The sequence below is a fragment of the Curcuma longa genome, chromosome 20 (assembly GCF_044706935.1).
Source record: "Curcuma longa cultivar G26 ecotype Majalengka, Jawa Barat chromosome 20, ITB_CL_G26_1.1, whole genome shotgun sequence".
Classification (NCBI taxonomy): domain Eukaryota; kingdom Viridiplantae; phylum Streptophyta; class Magnoliopsida; order Zingiberales; family Zingiberaceae; genus Curcuma; species Curcuma longa.
Genome location: NC_133880.1, coordinates 629443 through 645598, shown reverse-complemented (window position 1 = coordinate 645598; position 16156 = coordinate 629443). Strand labels below are relative to the sequence as shown.

At 34.6% G+C, this 16156-nt stretch overlaps 1 protein-coding gene across 2 annotated transcripts in view; it reads left to right on the top strand.

Annotated features, from left to right (window-relative positions):
• Positions 1–387: 387 nt before the first annotated feature.
• The window catches only part of LOC141813811 (methionine aminopeptidase 1A), a 29951-nt gene continuing 14182 nt past the window's right edge, over positions 388–16156 (top strand). The window contains exons 1-7 of one of the 2 annotated variants that reach the window (XM_074701796.1): positions 388–455; positions 859–945; positions 1541–1591; positions 1851–2024; positions 2694–2769; positions 14972–15019; positions 15117–15161. In XM_074701796.1, coding sequence (XP_074557897.1) covers positions 872–945; positions 1541–1591; positions 1851–2024; positions 2694–2769; positions 14972–15019; positions 15117–15161 — 468 coding nt within the window. In that variant the 5' untranslated portion in view covers positions 388–455; positions 859–871. The remainder of the gene's footprint in view (positions 456–858; positions 946–1540; positions 1592–1850; positions 2025–2693; positions 2770–14971; positions 15020–15116; positions 15162–16156) is intronic. The other variant, XM_074701797.1, reaches the window with a different exon arrangement.

Below are 16156 nucleotides of genomic sequence, written 5' to 3'. Positions count from 1 at the left end.
TAAATCTATAATTTAATTTTAAAAGTTTTTCCTTCTTAATCTATGGGATCAAGTCGAGTTCTCCAAGGACTAGTCGATCAACAACTTATGCAAACTAACCATTTAAGTCTTTTTTTTAGATAAATTAATAAAATTATAATTTAATTTGTTTAAATTACCTCTGGATGGATAGATAGACCCACCTACTTCTTGACCGGATTAGAGCCGTAGTTTGACTGGACGGTGTGAATTTGTCTTTTGTTTTGATAAGCCCAATTTTCAATTTCAAGATATGGAAAAAATATTTTCAAAATTGATTTTTTCCCCGAGGGCAAGAAAGTCCAATTACTTTCACGTTTAAAAGGCCCTCTCCATCTCTGGTCTTCGTTTCTTCCTCCTTACCAAAACCCTAGTCCCCCGTTTCGCCTGGTTGCTCTCCGTCCTCGAGAGCTACTAATTCGTGTCCGAATACTCCAGTGAGATACCTCTCTTTACTTTATTGTTTTCCTTCATTTTTACCTTGGTCCAGCTAAATTCGTGATTTGTTCTCCATCTTTGAATAAGATGATTCGGTTTCTGATCGGCGTTTTCTTGTAGTTTTGTATTGCGTAAGTTTGGAAGCTTCTTGACGGAAAAAATCTTTAATTCTAAATTAGTTACCGAACTGAATATTTGTTCATTTTGAATGCAGTTGATTCCTTTTCTTTATATCTCCTGGGACTTTTCCCGTGTTTCCACTTAAGTACTTTATTGTAATGTTTCCTGTGTCTAAGTTTGGGATTCAATCTCCTTGCAGGAATTGAAAATGTTGAATTCTATTTCATTTTTTCTTTTTGAATATGATGTGGAATTCATATAAAATTCTTTTTGTTGATACAGAACTCTTTCTCTGATGGATAAGGATTCGAGTTCACTGACTGGATCATCTTGTTCCTGTGTTCGTTGTGGCAAACCTGCTTTCCTTCAGTAAGTGCTTTGATCAATTTCATCATTATGGATTAATGACTTGTTGAATTTATTTGAGAAGGTTGTTGCATAGGTTGGTCACAGTGTTTCAAAAATTTAATTCTGATTCCAGCTTTTATTAACTAAAGTTACTTAGTTCTATCTTTCTAATGAGATTGAAGAGATATGTGGGTCAATCAGCAGGCTCTTTGAGTCTACTAGAAATTGCTGAATATTTGGTTATAATACTTTGCAATCAATCTCATAATACGTGACGGCGGCACAATATGTCTTGTTTGCATATTGTGGAATTAAGCTTGTATGTTTTTGTGAGTGTATTGTATTCCTTGACACTATCTTTACACTTTAGAATTGATAAGAAAGAAATGAAAAATTGAGTGATGACGAATTCCCATGAATGACTTGAAGGATTACTGTAGGAAAAAGAACATATAATTAACAACCATGTTGGTTTCTAACTTGCATTTCATTGTATTGGATATTTGGATATGTTATTTTCAATTTTTCAAATTTTATGTCACATGTAATCTTTGAATATACCCTCTTCCTTGTAAATACTTTAGTTATGGTATGATATTTTATGCTTTCTATGCAGATGCCCCAAATGTGTGGAGCTAAAGCTACCTCGACAAGGTGCTTCATTCTGGTTTGTCACATTTTCTGCCTTATTTATTATGCTATCTTCTCATGTTTTAAATCTTGTAACTATATTTGGAGGGTTCTCATTTCATTCTAAAGAGACATCTTTGAAAAAAGAAAAAGAGAGTTCTTAGCCCTGGTTCCGGGATTGGTTGAATCTTTGACTTGCTTTTAAGTTCTTATACTCTCTCTTTCCCTTCTGATCTGGTAGATTGTAGGTTATTTGTCTTATGTCTATTTAGTTCAAAACATCAATTTACTTGCAGCACACAAGATTGTTTTAAAGCTTCATGGAGCCTTCACAAGTCAGTACATGTTGGATCAAACTTGGGAAATGCTAGCGGAAGTGTTTCATCCAACCAGTCTCTTGATGGTTGGCTATATTGCTTAAGGAAAGGCCAAACTCGAACATCTCAACTCCCCCGTTTTGATTGGACAGGGTATTCTTTTGTTTCCATCTTAATTCATGTTTGTACCTAGAAGGAATTATCTTAACTTGATATCCATGAATTTATGGAGAACTTTATATATATATATATATATTTATGCATGTACATATATATGTGTATTTATATATGTATATACACACACGTATATATATGTGTGTGTGTGTGTGTGTGTGTGTGTGTGTGTGTGCATGTATATGCATATATGTGTGTGTATGCATGTATATGTATGTATGTGTGTGCAATCTTGTCTGGACCTACTGCTGAGCAAGTTGGTTGAATATTGTGTTGCATGAACTTGGAACTACAAGGAATACTTTGTCGCCCTCATGAGTGGAAGATATGGATGCAAAATACTCTTTAAGTTTCCTCTAATTGATGTAGCCCGTACTACACATTCTCCAATCAAACTTTCTCAAGAGTGTCTTATTTGTTAGCTTTGCGTTAGAGCTCTTGTCAGACTATAAAATTACTAGAGTTGGTTGATCATTGAAATCATATTGGTTCCATTTGTTGGAGCTTTCTCTATTAGTTGCAAATGCTACCATTTCAACATTGTTCCTTGAGCTAAGTTCTGAAATCTAAATGACTCTTTACTGATGGGTCTAAACTATTCTTTTCTTTTTTTGTTTTTTGTGGAACTTGCATTTTCCAATTTTACAGAACATTAAGGCCATTTCCAATATCCAAGCAGCGTTTGGTACCAGAGGGAATTGAAAAACCAGATTGGGCAAATAATGTAAGTCCAATCATTTCTCTTCTTTCCATACTTCATTGTTTTTGTACTTCTAATTACTGCTGGGATGTAAAAGAGAGAACCATAGTTTGAAATCTCGTAACCATGCTGGGTGAAACGGTTGAAATGTATTGTTCTGGTAAATCACCAAAATTTGATACTACTCGACACTAAGGTTTAAAATCTTGAGCCGTGTCGTAGTTTCGATATTTGATTGGAAAGATACAATTCTAGTATCGTGTTGGCGCTCTGATACATGATGCCGATGATAGATGGAAGTTGAAGGAGGAAGAAGATGAAGCAAAAGAAGGAGACATTGTCTGTGTTGAGTGATATTGAATTTCAATAATTTTTTATTAGAATGATTTATTTTAACCATTTTACGCATGATACAAGATTTGAAATCTGCTCCCCGTAGACTCCTTTCTATGCTTCATTTGTTTCCTTTTTCAACTCCAATCAATTATCAACATCATACATTGAAACATCCGCACGATACCAAAATAGATTGAAATTTCAGCACGACTCGAGATTTTGAACTAAGTTTTCGTATCTACTTACTTTCATTTTTATGCATTTTGATCAAATTTATCATTTTGGCAACTTGCATGATATTCATTAGGCAGGGGCGGTTTATGATTCTGATGAGGGTGTTGGTTCTACTATAATAGCTCTTGCCCTATATAACTTAATTATATGAAACAATTAAAACTGTACTCGAACTTATAGAAATGTATCAGTTTTATGGACAGGCTGGAGACAAAAAGTATGAATACACTTTCTAATATGAATGCCATTGGGGTTTGTAGAGATGTTTTGACCGAGGAGTCATCTCGTTGATTTTTACCACATTCAGGATCAATATTTGCTAGAGATTTGAAAATTTTTGCTGGAAATAAACTCTAGCTTTTAGAAGTTAAAAAATTATTAAGGTATCTCATCTCTAGGTAGTCCCCTTTACCCTTGATATAGAATATCATTTTTGTTCTTTTATATTTGCTCCCCTCATATCGGTATCTTTAAATGAAACCCAATTCTTTTGCACCTCAACATTCCCTTTCAAGCTACATTAATGATGTTGCAAATCCTACAAATGTACTCAATTCTAGGACCTCATAAAGATATAATGAGTAAATTTGCTAGTTAATTAGGATCTCCTTCTATTGCATTTTTTGCTCATATGCTTTATTCATCCTCATGAAAGATAAGATTGGAAGCAATCTGCAGGACAATATGATATTTATAATAATACTTCATTTATTCAATTAGAACGTCATTCTAGCTGAGTCATTAATTGTTTGAGTTAGATAAGCTTATATAACAAGAGTTATGATTCTGAACTTTATTTTGCCCCACGCTTAACGCGGATATGATTTACTTTTTAGTTTTCCAAGATGTAAGATCGTCTTCAAGAATAACATAATATTCTAAAGTGGATCTCCTACCTGTGGGGGAGCCTATCCAATATGAATTTCTACAATTGACAATTTGTAGAGAGCTATGGTCATGACATAAGAGACATTTTTTTGATTTGCTCTTGAAATATCATATAATATTTAAGGTTGTTTCCTATGAGTTATGATACGAAGTCTCAAGAAATTAACTAATCAAAGTAAAAAAAGAGATTTCAGGGCTAGTACTATATCCTTCACCTTTTCAACTAGTCGTGTGTAATTCTCTGGATCAAATAATAATTCTTGTTTTTTTACTTCAACTTGACACTAAAATCACTTTACTCTTAACACATCGATCTCATCGAGCATGCCAAACACTTATTCCTTGAGAGATATAGATTTCTCCCTATGCCAAGATAGTATTTTTTGTTGCCAAGATTCTTAGTTTGAATGTGCTATATTGCTGGTGCAGGTATGCTTTGAGTTTTTTGATATAAACAATCATAATCAATGATGATATCATTTACATAAACAATAACGAACTAAGTAAGCTCATATACTTTTGATTATCCCTGATGCAGGTATGCTTTTAAGTTTTTTCATTTAAACAGTCATAATCAATGATGATATCATTTACATAAACAATAAGGAACTAAGTGAGCTCATATACTTTTGATTATCCCAACTAAAGAAGAGCAAAGCTGATTTACTAAACCATTCCCTAGAAAATTATTTTAGTTCATAGAAAAACTTCTTAATAGGAGGTTACTCCATGTATACCTCATCATCTAGATTACCTTAAAGGGAATCATTCTTAATGTCTAATTCATATGATGAACATTTAGATATAACTACCAATGTAAGAAAAAGGTTAGCTGATGTTTTTTTAGCCATATAAAAAAATGTATGAAGGCTCATCTCTTTTTAAATTAGTGTTGATCTGTAATCTTTTAGCTATCAATTGAATCTTCAATTGATCGATAATATCTTTATGGGTGTGGGCTTAACAGTGAATATCCACTTATGTCTAACTGTAAAGATTTGTAAGGTGGAAGAGAACTAACTCCTAAGTGTTGTTAGGATGTAAGACCATTATCTCATCAACCATAGCCTATCACATACCTAATCAGTTAGTGCCTCTAAAACAATCTTAGAAATGCAACGTGAAGTTAAAGGAAATGACAAAATAACTAGGTGATAGAGAAGTGTAAGAGATATCTAAAAGAATATGTAAAGTAATACAATATGGGGGACCCTTTTGAAAAGCAATGGGGAGATCCAAATAAAATATTAGATTCGCAACGGTTCTGGAAGAGAAACATAATCTCAACGGTAGCATTAATTGACTCAATTTGGAATCTACATTTATTAGTCATCAATATTATTGGAGTTGGTGCTAAAATCTCTAAGGAAGACCATGGGCAGAAAATAAACCTAACCTTCATCAAACTTGGACCCAAGTGGTGTGGTGGAAAAGCTCATGTAGACTCAAAAGGTATACATATGTAGAAACAAAGGCACACTTGGCTTAGGAGAATAACATCAATACCAAGTTGTATGTGCAAGAGTAATCAAGAGAGATTCACTTGACTGATTTAGGCGACAATTTGTCTCTATTTGGAGTGAAAGACAATTTGTCTCTATCTATAGTAAATAAATGAGCAGAAACATACGCCTGAACACACAAGGTGGAAAGAGCATCATAAGGGAAAAAAATTGAGGGAGATTTTATCATAAAGAGTTGGAGATTGTATGTGATTTATAAGGTAACATGTTGTGAAATGCTTATTTGAGTACAAGATCTCATATGAAGCAATAATCAACTAAGAGGAACACTTATATGAAACAATAGTGTATGGCATCTCAATCAAATGCTTATTTGAGTGTTTGAGGACATAAATGAGATGCTCTAGCTAGAAAGAAAGTATCAAAGATATGAGAAAAGTAATCCATAATATTGTCACTTCTCAAGGCTTGTTCTTATCTCAATACAAAAGAGAAAAATGAAAAATAGTTCAAAACTTTTTTACTAAGGGTATACTATTCTATGATAATCATTAATGAAGGACTACTGGAAACTAAGCTTTGATTAGACAAAATTTGAATCCCAAATATGAAATGTAATGTACCAAGTAAAAAGATGCAAAAACATGTTTATGAACACTAGGAGGAAATAAGTATTGAATATAACTTCCTAGTTGACACTCACATTTCAGATTCTAAAGAGTGAACAAACTAGGGACCATCATTTGTAGGTATTTGAGTATAGGATGACAATTGATTTGATGTGGAGAGGAGTTGACCACTAGCGAATGATATAGCCATAATCAACTAATGTAACCCTTAATACTCTTCTCAAGCACCAAGAACTTTTCCTCTACGTGAATCCTCATGAATGGAAATAAAATTAGCAATGAATGTTACAACAATTGAGCAACTTGGTAACTTCATAAAAAAACTAAATTCAAAGGGAATTTAGTCACACCGAGAAGTTAAGGAAGTGGTTAATGTTGAAGTGAGGATCAATGATGACTATAGTGCTGGGTGAATAGCTTTTGACTTGAAAATGGAGAATATTTTTTTTCTTGCATGTCTTTTGCAAAGTCAAATAAAACAAGTTAAATGCAACATGAATAATAAAGGTATGAAACAAAAGTCACACCACTAAGTCAAGAATTTATGTGGTTTACACGTCTTATGGACTCCTAAAGTGAATAATTCCTCTATTTGTTTTCTCCTTATTCGAGGTGGAGAAAACTCATACAAAAATGTTCTTTTGCAAACAAGGTCCAAACAAAAAATTATCAATTGTATAAAAGAAAGGAAGAGTTTAAAGATATAAACCTTAGGCCTTAAATAAGAAAAACTATATAAAAAAAGTAAGTTATAAAGTGGAGCTTAGAAATGCTTTAGACTATACTTGGATAAACTTCAAATTTGTATTAATTATAGTCAAACATTGATCTGTCAGTTGTTGTCTTTAGTTGGTTGAGTGCTATTTCTGTCAACTCAAATCCATTCTATTGGATTGAATTCCTATTAGTTGACTCAACTGGATCTAGTTGAATGGTCTAATAATTTAAATTTTAAACAATAGTTTAGTCGACTGATTAGTTGACTCGACCTAATTGACTGAACATTTTCAATCGGCTCAATTTCAAAATAAAACTTCTTTGTTTATGCGTAGAATGTCTGAAGTTGATTGTCCAATTGACTCAACGTTCGAACGACTTAACTTAGCCTTTAGTTAATTGGATTATTGAAAAATGAAAAACACCTTTTTTTTTCTGTGGTTTAGCTCACCTTTGGATAGAACCTACCATACCTAAGATTACATGTCCTCTCATAATCTCATACATCTTACCAAGATGCCTTCAGGTTGTCACAATTTTATGTTGCTCAAGGGTACATCTTTTTGTTAGGTCCTTAGCCTTAGGATGCAATAGACCCTTAGCTTGATCTACATGTCATTCTTTGCTAGGCCACCTATGCAATTTACCTCTTGCGACTACTATCAAATCTACAAACCCAACTCAATGCTACTTGTCGTACATTGATCTCCAGCGGATCACCGAGCCATTGAACTAAACCAACTTGGTTGTGCCAAGTTATTAACCAAGACTCGACCTCGTCAAGCCATAAGCTTTGCGAGCTTTGTGTGCATCCACGAAGTTTCTGCAAAACTTCATGTACTATAGAGGCAAATTTAACTTAAACCCTTTGTCAAACGCATCAAAAATATCTTAGTCAAACACGATCACTTAGGGTATAACTGCACTAAATAGTTAGTATATGAGTGACCTACGGCATTTGAACAACTTGGTAAGTTCACTAAAAAAATATAATTTAGAGGGAATTTAGCTCCGTAGAGAAGTGAAGTGTTTATTTGCAGGAGTGAACTATTCACTGTAGCAACATGAATAGGCTGAGATATGCTCAAGATTAGATAAAAGGGATTTCATTTAAAATTTTGAGTTGTGATTGAGTTCGGACTTTGACCATATTATGTCATATTGAACTATATGGTTTCCATATCATATTATGTCATATTGATACAATTTCAATACTTATTTATATAGATATGTAACAATATATATAATTGTGTAAGGCAAAGTAAAGCATGTCACCCACCATAAATGATGTCACTGACAACTTGGTTATTAAAATGATGATATAATAGGAGATAGAGCTCAATGGCGTAAAAGGATCCATATAGCCGACCCCACTCAAGAAAGTGACACCATTGGCTTAAAAGTGTTATTTATTGAATCAATTTTCCATATCAGTATTTCTATCTTGCAGCAAGAAATATAGGGATGAAAATTTGACTATTAAAAAGGAAAATACGAAGCATAAATAAGCATGCTAAACAAACACAAGGAATGCCTGAAATGCCAACAAATAGGAGCACTGCATTGGCAATATCCAGAGAATGGAGGTTGTGAGGAGGATGAGAAGGAGAAAGAAGAAGAGGAAGAAGTGAAGAAACTTAACCTGGAGGCTGAAGGTATCCATGACACTGGAGGAGTCCTTGTTCCTTCTGGTAGGTGGAGGCATGGTTGATGCTGGAGGAGGCGGTGCTGTTTTGTGAGGAGGTTGAGGAGGCATTGTTCTGTCTAGAGGAGGACGATGCACCATTCCATTGGGATGTTGGTGGTATTGCTTTCACTGGGGAGGGAGGTGCTGCTCTGTTTGGAGGTTGGAGTCATCACCAATGCTAAATGAGGAAATGCTAACATGTGGAGAACTAGTGAAATTAGGGTTTCACTCTCATGTGGTTGAGGAGATTGTGTGGACAGATAGTGAGGCTGAGGACATTAGTAGCTGAGGATATCATGAGGAGATTCATGGAAGATGGATCGAGAGGTTGAGACAATGGTGCTGGTTTGTTCCCTGTCTTGATGTAGGAGCAGAATGAAAAATCTCGTCCATGCCGACTGACACAGGTTGAAATTTTATTCCATGGGTACATATACTCAAAAACTTGTGAAGTTAGAATCCAAGCGATCAACTTGGTAACATGTATGCTGGCAATAGGGTTACCTCTCTCTATGAACCAAAGCTGATATACCCTCAGTAGTCTGCCATTTCTGAAAGCATTGATGCTCTTTTATTAACAGTGGAGCTAGCAGTGAAGAGCTTCTGCCAAGAATCCCATCATGAAAAATGTCCTTAGATGAATCACTAGTAAAGGTGGTGATAAGCACCACAGTTCAGCAGAAACTTTGGTCAGAGAGATATTCTCTATAAATGAAAAGAGAACAGGAAAACTAATTTGGAATTTTGTTCTGGGAAGAAACTGGAAGATAACCCAATTGAAGTGCAATAACATATGCAGAAAACAGACTTCTGCAAAAAATAGAAATCTGATCCTTTGATGGTGCTCAAATAAAATTGCTGATGAGATATGATATTTAATGACACAATAAGAAATACATCAGAATAAGATGATTGTTCAAGGGTAGCTAGATCATATATTTCCTAGCACTGTGGAGCAAGGAGCAAATTTAGATTTCAGAAGCTGCTATCACTAGCATTGAAGGAAGATCTGCAGGAAGATGAGGACCAAAGCACATCTTCGTTGAAGATGAGACCACAATGGCTTGTATGTTTTTTATTTTTTCTCCTCACAAATGATCTCCTGTCGTGGAAGGCTTGGGTTGAAGAAAAGAAGCAATTGGCATTCAAGAAGGATGAGTGGCAGTGAGGTTTTGGGGGAGGGGAGGGGAATGGGGTCTAACTAACTTTGTGACATCACACAGTATGCGGTTGCAATACCATATTGAAGTTAATGGGGACAACTATTAGGATATCTCATTTTCTAAGTAGTTTTTTTTTACCTTGATAATGATTATGAATATTGATTTTATACTTTTACACTAATCAGGTTGGTAATATTAGTATTGTCTTATTTTATTTACAATTAAATGTGGATTGTTCCAAAAAATGGTTGACCTAGCCAACTTTATGAAAATCTAGTAACTGCGCCACTAATATTGTGTGTATCACTTGCTCAAAGTTCTCAATTGGCATTCTCGTGTTCTAGAGCTACACCAAGAGACGTTGCAAAGGATGCAAAATGCAAATGCCTTCATTTAAGTTATGTAGCTAATAAGATATTATTAGGGTTATGTTATTGAACATTAACTTATAGTTTAATACTAATAAATATTATATTACTAAAATATATATGTTACCTTTGTTATTAATCTGTATGGATACACTAATATTGCTTATACAGAAGGCTTCCTTATTTTGGATGGTTTCTATCAACATGGTCAACACATATCATTTTGGTTGTTGATAGAATTGATACAATTTCATCACAGAAAAGTGTAACTGTTTGCCTACATATGAGATCGGTGGTAGATGGATCTAATGATGACGGAAGGTTTAGAGAGCAAAGGAAGGTGATAAAAGTGCTAACAAGGAAGCTTTTGTGTGTAGCAAAGGGGGTGGAGCCTCTAGCAGTAGAAGATTATATGAGCTAAGGATGAAGATGATAACACAAAGGGCAAGGAGAAGCGGTTGAGGATGGTGGATGAGTCTACGTGTGAGAATGAGCAGTATTCATGGGTGGTAGGGAAGCTTTTGTGTTGGTAGTGAAGGAGGGTGATAAATGTGCTGGTAGGGAAGTTTTTGTGTAGTGTAGGGGGTGGAGCCTCTAGCAGTAGAAGATTCTACGAGCTAGGGACCAAGAGGATTACACAACGTGCAGGGAGAAGCTTGAGGAAGATGGATGAGTCTACATGTGAGAATGAGCAGTAGTCATGGGTGGTGTGGAATTAAGTAATACTTAATAGTTTATATCTTGATACGTTGAAGGTAATTAATATTTACATCTTAATGATTTAATTATTAAGTTATGGAGCATATTTGTGTATCTTAAATTTGTAATTAAAATATTTCAAACATTGCCTTTTAGGCCTTCCACAAGGTCTGCCTAATTACATAGTTCTATGTACCTCATAATTACCTTTTATTTGCTATGTGTGAGATGGATGTGGGTGAGGCCATCTCATACTTGGCTTAGTTTTATTGTATCGTCGAATTGACTTCATTGGGTTTTGAGTCCAATGTTAAGATCTCACCTTTATCTTATAGGCGTTTCTATGTATCCAACCAATTCTTGAGACGCAACTACAAGGTATCTTCCATTAACAAGTCTTTTTAGTCTTTCAACACCTAATTACTGCACTAAACTAGTGTAGACATAAGTGATTAGTACGTCATGAGCTATGGTGGCTAAGATATGCTATATAGAAGACTATCTTCGGGTAAGTCGAGTAAAAGTATAGTTCGTTCTTATCATTTTGAAGGTGCAAATAACCCCTTGACTTGCAAATAGTTTTTTTTTCCCTGTGTGTTCTTGCAAGGCCAAACAAAGATGTTAAATGCAACAAAAATAATAAGAATATAATGCTAACACAAGATGGCATTACGTGGTTCGGAATCTCTAGTTCCTACTCTACGACCTAAAGATTCATTCGGTGGATAAGCTTGCAATTTCCTCTAATAAAATCTACTTCTTCTTAGGTAGAGAAATCTATTAGAAGAGCAATATCTTTTCTACAAGAATATATAAAGAGTGTTTATGGGAGAAGATTACTAAATCATATATAATTATTCTTTGAACAATCCACCCTTGGTTGTGGTTATCTTAGCTCTATGCAACAACAATATGGGTCGAATGTATGTGCACAAATGCCAAAAAATGAATCCATCCATTGTTGATGAGATGAGACTCCCATGACTTTCCAACGACCATTTTTTGATTATCCCAGTCTGTTAGAATCAACTCTAGTTGATTGGAATTCAAATTAAAGAGTTATTCACATGATCTTATCTGGAAATCGGTTGACTCAAAGTGTCTCTACTTGACTCAAATGATGAGTCAATTGGACACTTTTTCAATTGCCTCAAGCTTAATGGAGAGCATTCCTTGTTTGATCGGGGAGTCTTCACTTAATGCAAGCCATCAATTGATTGAAAGTACCTCCAATCGACTTAACCTATCGGAGATTTCGACTTTACTTGTTTATGCCTTTATAAAACTTTGAGATTGAGCTTGGTCACTGTAAACAACTAGGAATCCTTATTCATAGGTCCAAGGCTCTACACAAGCTATACATGCTTAATGTATGTGAATTCAAGACTATAAGCCATATTGTCCTTAGGTCATTAAGTTGTCGCAACATTATGTTGCCTAAGAGCACACCTCTCATCAGGTCCTCACATACCATTTTCGCTATGTCATCTATGTAGTTTTCCTCTTGCCGTAATTGACAAAGCTGCCGAACCAGCACAAAGCTCCTTGTTCGACATAGATGTCCTAAACCATCCTTCATCATCGAGTTAAACTAGCTTATCCATGCCAAGTCAACAACCATAAATCAACCTCATTAAATCATAAGCTTCTCAAGCTTTCATCAAATTACCCTTGTGCTACTTTTCTTGCGTTTTCTCATACCATCTTTCGCCAATCTGTAGCGAACATCTAAGTCTTTGAACTGCACCAACTTAGCTACACAAGTCAACTAACATAACTCAACCTTGTCAAATCACAAGTTTTGTGAGATTCATGTGCATCTTGCCAACTTCATGCACATATAGTAACATATGAAACCTAACTTAAATCTTCACATCTAAGCATCTTAGTTGAGCACAACCACCTAGGGCATGATTGCGCTAACAATTGACAATCCATTTAAGTTAGAAAAAATAATAATAAAAAACAAAACCAAAAACATGTTCCCTTCACCTAAACTCCTCTAGTTCCTCTAGTTAGGATTTTATTAGTAGGAGATGAAGCTTACTATTGTGGGAGCGAAACTAAAAATTCTCAACTTTATCCACCGACATGACTTTAGATTTTTAATCTATGGTATGTAGTTTGTATTTAAAATTTATTTAAGATTTAAAATAAGTCATGTCATTCGACCTGACTATGACCCATTTAATTATATAGGTTGTCTTATGACTCAGTTAATGACCTGTCTAATCCATTTAATTAAGTGGGTCATTAGCTAGTTGACTTATTTATAAATAGGGTTGTATTCTGGTTGGAGATTTTGATAAATTTATTAAATAAGTCAGCTTTGAGTTTGGATTAAATGGGTCGCGAGTCAATGAGAAGTGACCTATTGACGACATAAACACTAATTGTCACCTCTACGTACAAGAATAGCCTCATAGATGAGAAACTTGACTTCTTACTCAGCAAAAGGGTAACTCGGTGTACGAAGCTTCCACCAATGCGGAACAGTCTTTGCAAAGCAGGGTAAGATTGTATATAATAGACCTTTCAGTCTTTGCAAAGCAGGGTAAGATTGTATACAATAGACCTTTCAGTCTTTGCAAAGCAGGGTAAGATTATATACAATAGACCTTTCCTTAGGATCTCGCATTGGCAGGAGTTTCGTGCACCGGATTGTCTTTTTGCTGAGTAACTAGTCAAGTTTCTCATCTAGGAGGCTGTTCTTGTACGTAGAGGTGACAATTAGTGTTTATGTCGTCAATAGGTCACTTCTCATTGACTCGCGACCCATTTAACCCAAACCCAAAGCTAACATATTAAATAAATTTATCAAAATCTACAACCAGCATACAACCCCATTTACTCAAGTATTGTTTCAAAATGTTTAAGCCAAAGTTAATGGTCATTACTCATTGATAGCTTAAAATCTCCTTATTAGCAACAACTTGACATTAAGGTTAAGTTAGGGTGTTAGTCTCCCACTTTGGCTTAATGCCCTTGTCAAAACACAAAGTCGAACTTATAACTTAGAATTTTCCTAATAGATGATGTGTGAGGTCAAATAGTGGTCCATCACCACACATACAATTCTCATCAAAAACCTTATCTTGCAATTATGGCTGCTCTAAAACCCAAATATTACCATAATCTACCTAGATGAGACATGCCCCAATAACTTTGTTAGATCTAATCACTGACCCAAAATAGTTAACTAGATAGTAATTAATCATCTAGCCTATGAACTTTGTGAACTTCAAAGTCTTTAAATTAGTGTATAAAATGTACTATCAAAATCCACCTGGATGAGAGAATTGACTTATAAACTTTGTTAGGTCTATCCACTTTTTCCAAAATGCTTAACTCTAAGTTAATAGTCAAAGTCTACAAACTTCAGTCTTTAGTCAATCACTCTTCGTATGAGACTAGAGGGTGTTTTGATCTCTCTTGCTTTTAGAATTGACACCCCTGTCGAGATCCAAAGGCCATCTTGTATTTTGTAATCATTTTTAATTAGTGACGTGCGGTTTAATTTGGCTTTGCCATCAAACTAAGGGTCCTTTTTAGACATTCCAACTTAAGATGTATGTTTTGGGACTTTGGTACGAGTATCCAAAATGGGTGGAGGCCTAAGTCTCTAATATAGTTGTCTAAAATTGTACATGCCATGTTAGATGTGTCAAATGTCGACTTAAACTGAGGTGTTGAAATCTAAGTAGCAGTACCTAAGATCGTCCAGTGTATTACTAACTATGTCATAACCTACCTAGCTAAGAGAATTGACCGATTAACTACTGTTCCAAAATTCTTAAGCATAAATTAATATAGTTGACATCTTAGTTGATTAGCTCAGAATTTTCCATGTAGAAACTAACATGTCAAGTCATGAGATGGTTAAAGTGATTAAAGAAGTTACAGGTATTAAAATGGTTATTGAAACTTGATGTTAACTGCAAGATGAGAGCTGTAATTTGCTTTTAGAACTGTCCTTTGATGGTTTTATATGACTTTGTTTCTATGAAGATACAATGCATCTCATTTATGTAAATTTTGGCAGGGTATCCCAAAGATTGAACCCAGCAGTGACCTCCAGAATATAGTGGAGGTGAGGAAGATACTTTCTTTAGAGCCTATAATAGTTTTTAATCGATAACTCCTTATCTTCAAATTATCTGATAATTTCTTTGTCCTAACTGTTAAAGATCAAGACGCCTGAGCAAATTGAGCGAATGAGAGAAACATGCTGGGTAATTCAACCAATCCAAAATTTACATGTGCTTTCTTATTTCTGTCTGCCTATTATTGTGTGTAGCCTTGGAGTAAACAGAGCTTAGGTTTCATAAATTTGAATATTATATAGTCATGTTTTTTTTTGTGTTTTTTATTTCAGAATTTGGCATTGGAATATCGGAAAGTATTGCTCCTACCAGAAAAAGTACAGAAAAATTATAAAAGAAATATTTAATATCCAAAATGTTTCTAGAAAATTTTAGTACTGTGAGAGATTGAAAAACATGATGCAATTTGCATGTGTTAGAATATTTAGGGATATTAGCCTATATATATATATATATTTATTTATTTATAGAATATTTCTCCTAGAATAAGTCCCTAAATTGGTGTATAAATAGGGCCTTGTTTTTTGTAATACAATAAGATTTTCATGTATTATTTTTTACAGCATGATTTAACCTGGACTTGATATTAAATGAAATGTCTATAAGACTCATATGTTGATAATTCATGGGAAATAAAAATTTGAAATTTCATCACCTCATCCTCAGTGTGGTGGGGATTCTTTCCCATAAACTTGCTCGTGTAGAACATTCAGGTCCAATGAATTTTTTTTCTATATCTGCTCGACTCATTACACTTATAATCATTGAAAGGAATGCTGTGAAAAATGACATTTTCCCATATCTACTCAACATTCAGTTGTCACTTATTGGATAAGATATAAAGGAATACTGTGAATTCTACTTGGCAAATTCTCTAGGAAGGCAATTGTGCAGTTAGAATTTAAAAACATAGGCAAGTCTTGGCAGTGGCTACAAAGGGTGAAACTCAGTTGGGCTAAGGAGGAATATGAGAACTCGAACTACTTTCATATGGTTGCTAATGACCGAAAGCAGAGGAATGTCATCTCCACTTTCAAGGGTTCAAACTCATGGATTACTTGCGCATTCTTGCAGCTTTCACAAGGCATTTTTCTTTAGTGTGTGGGTATCCCCATCCCTCTTTG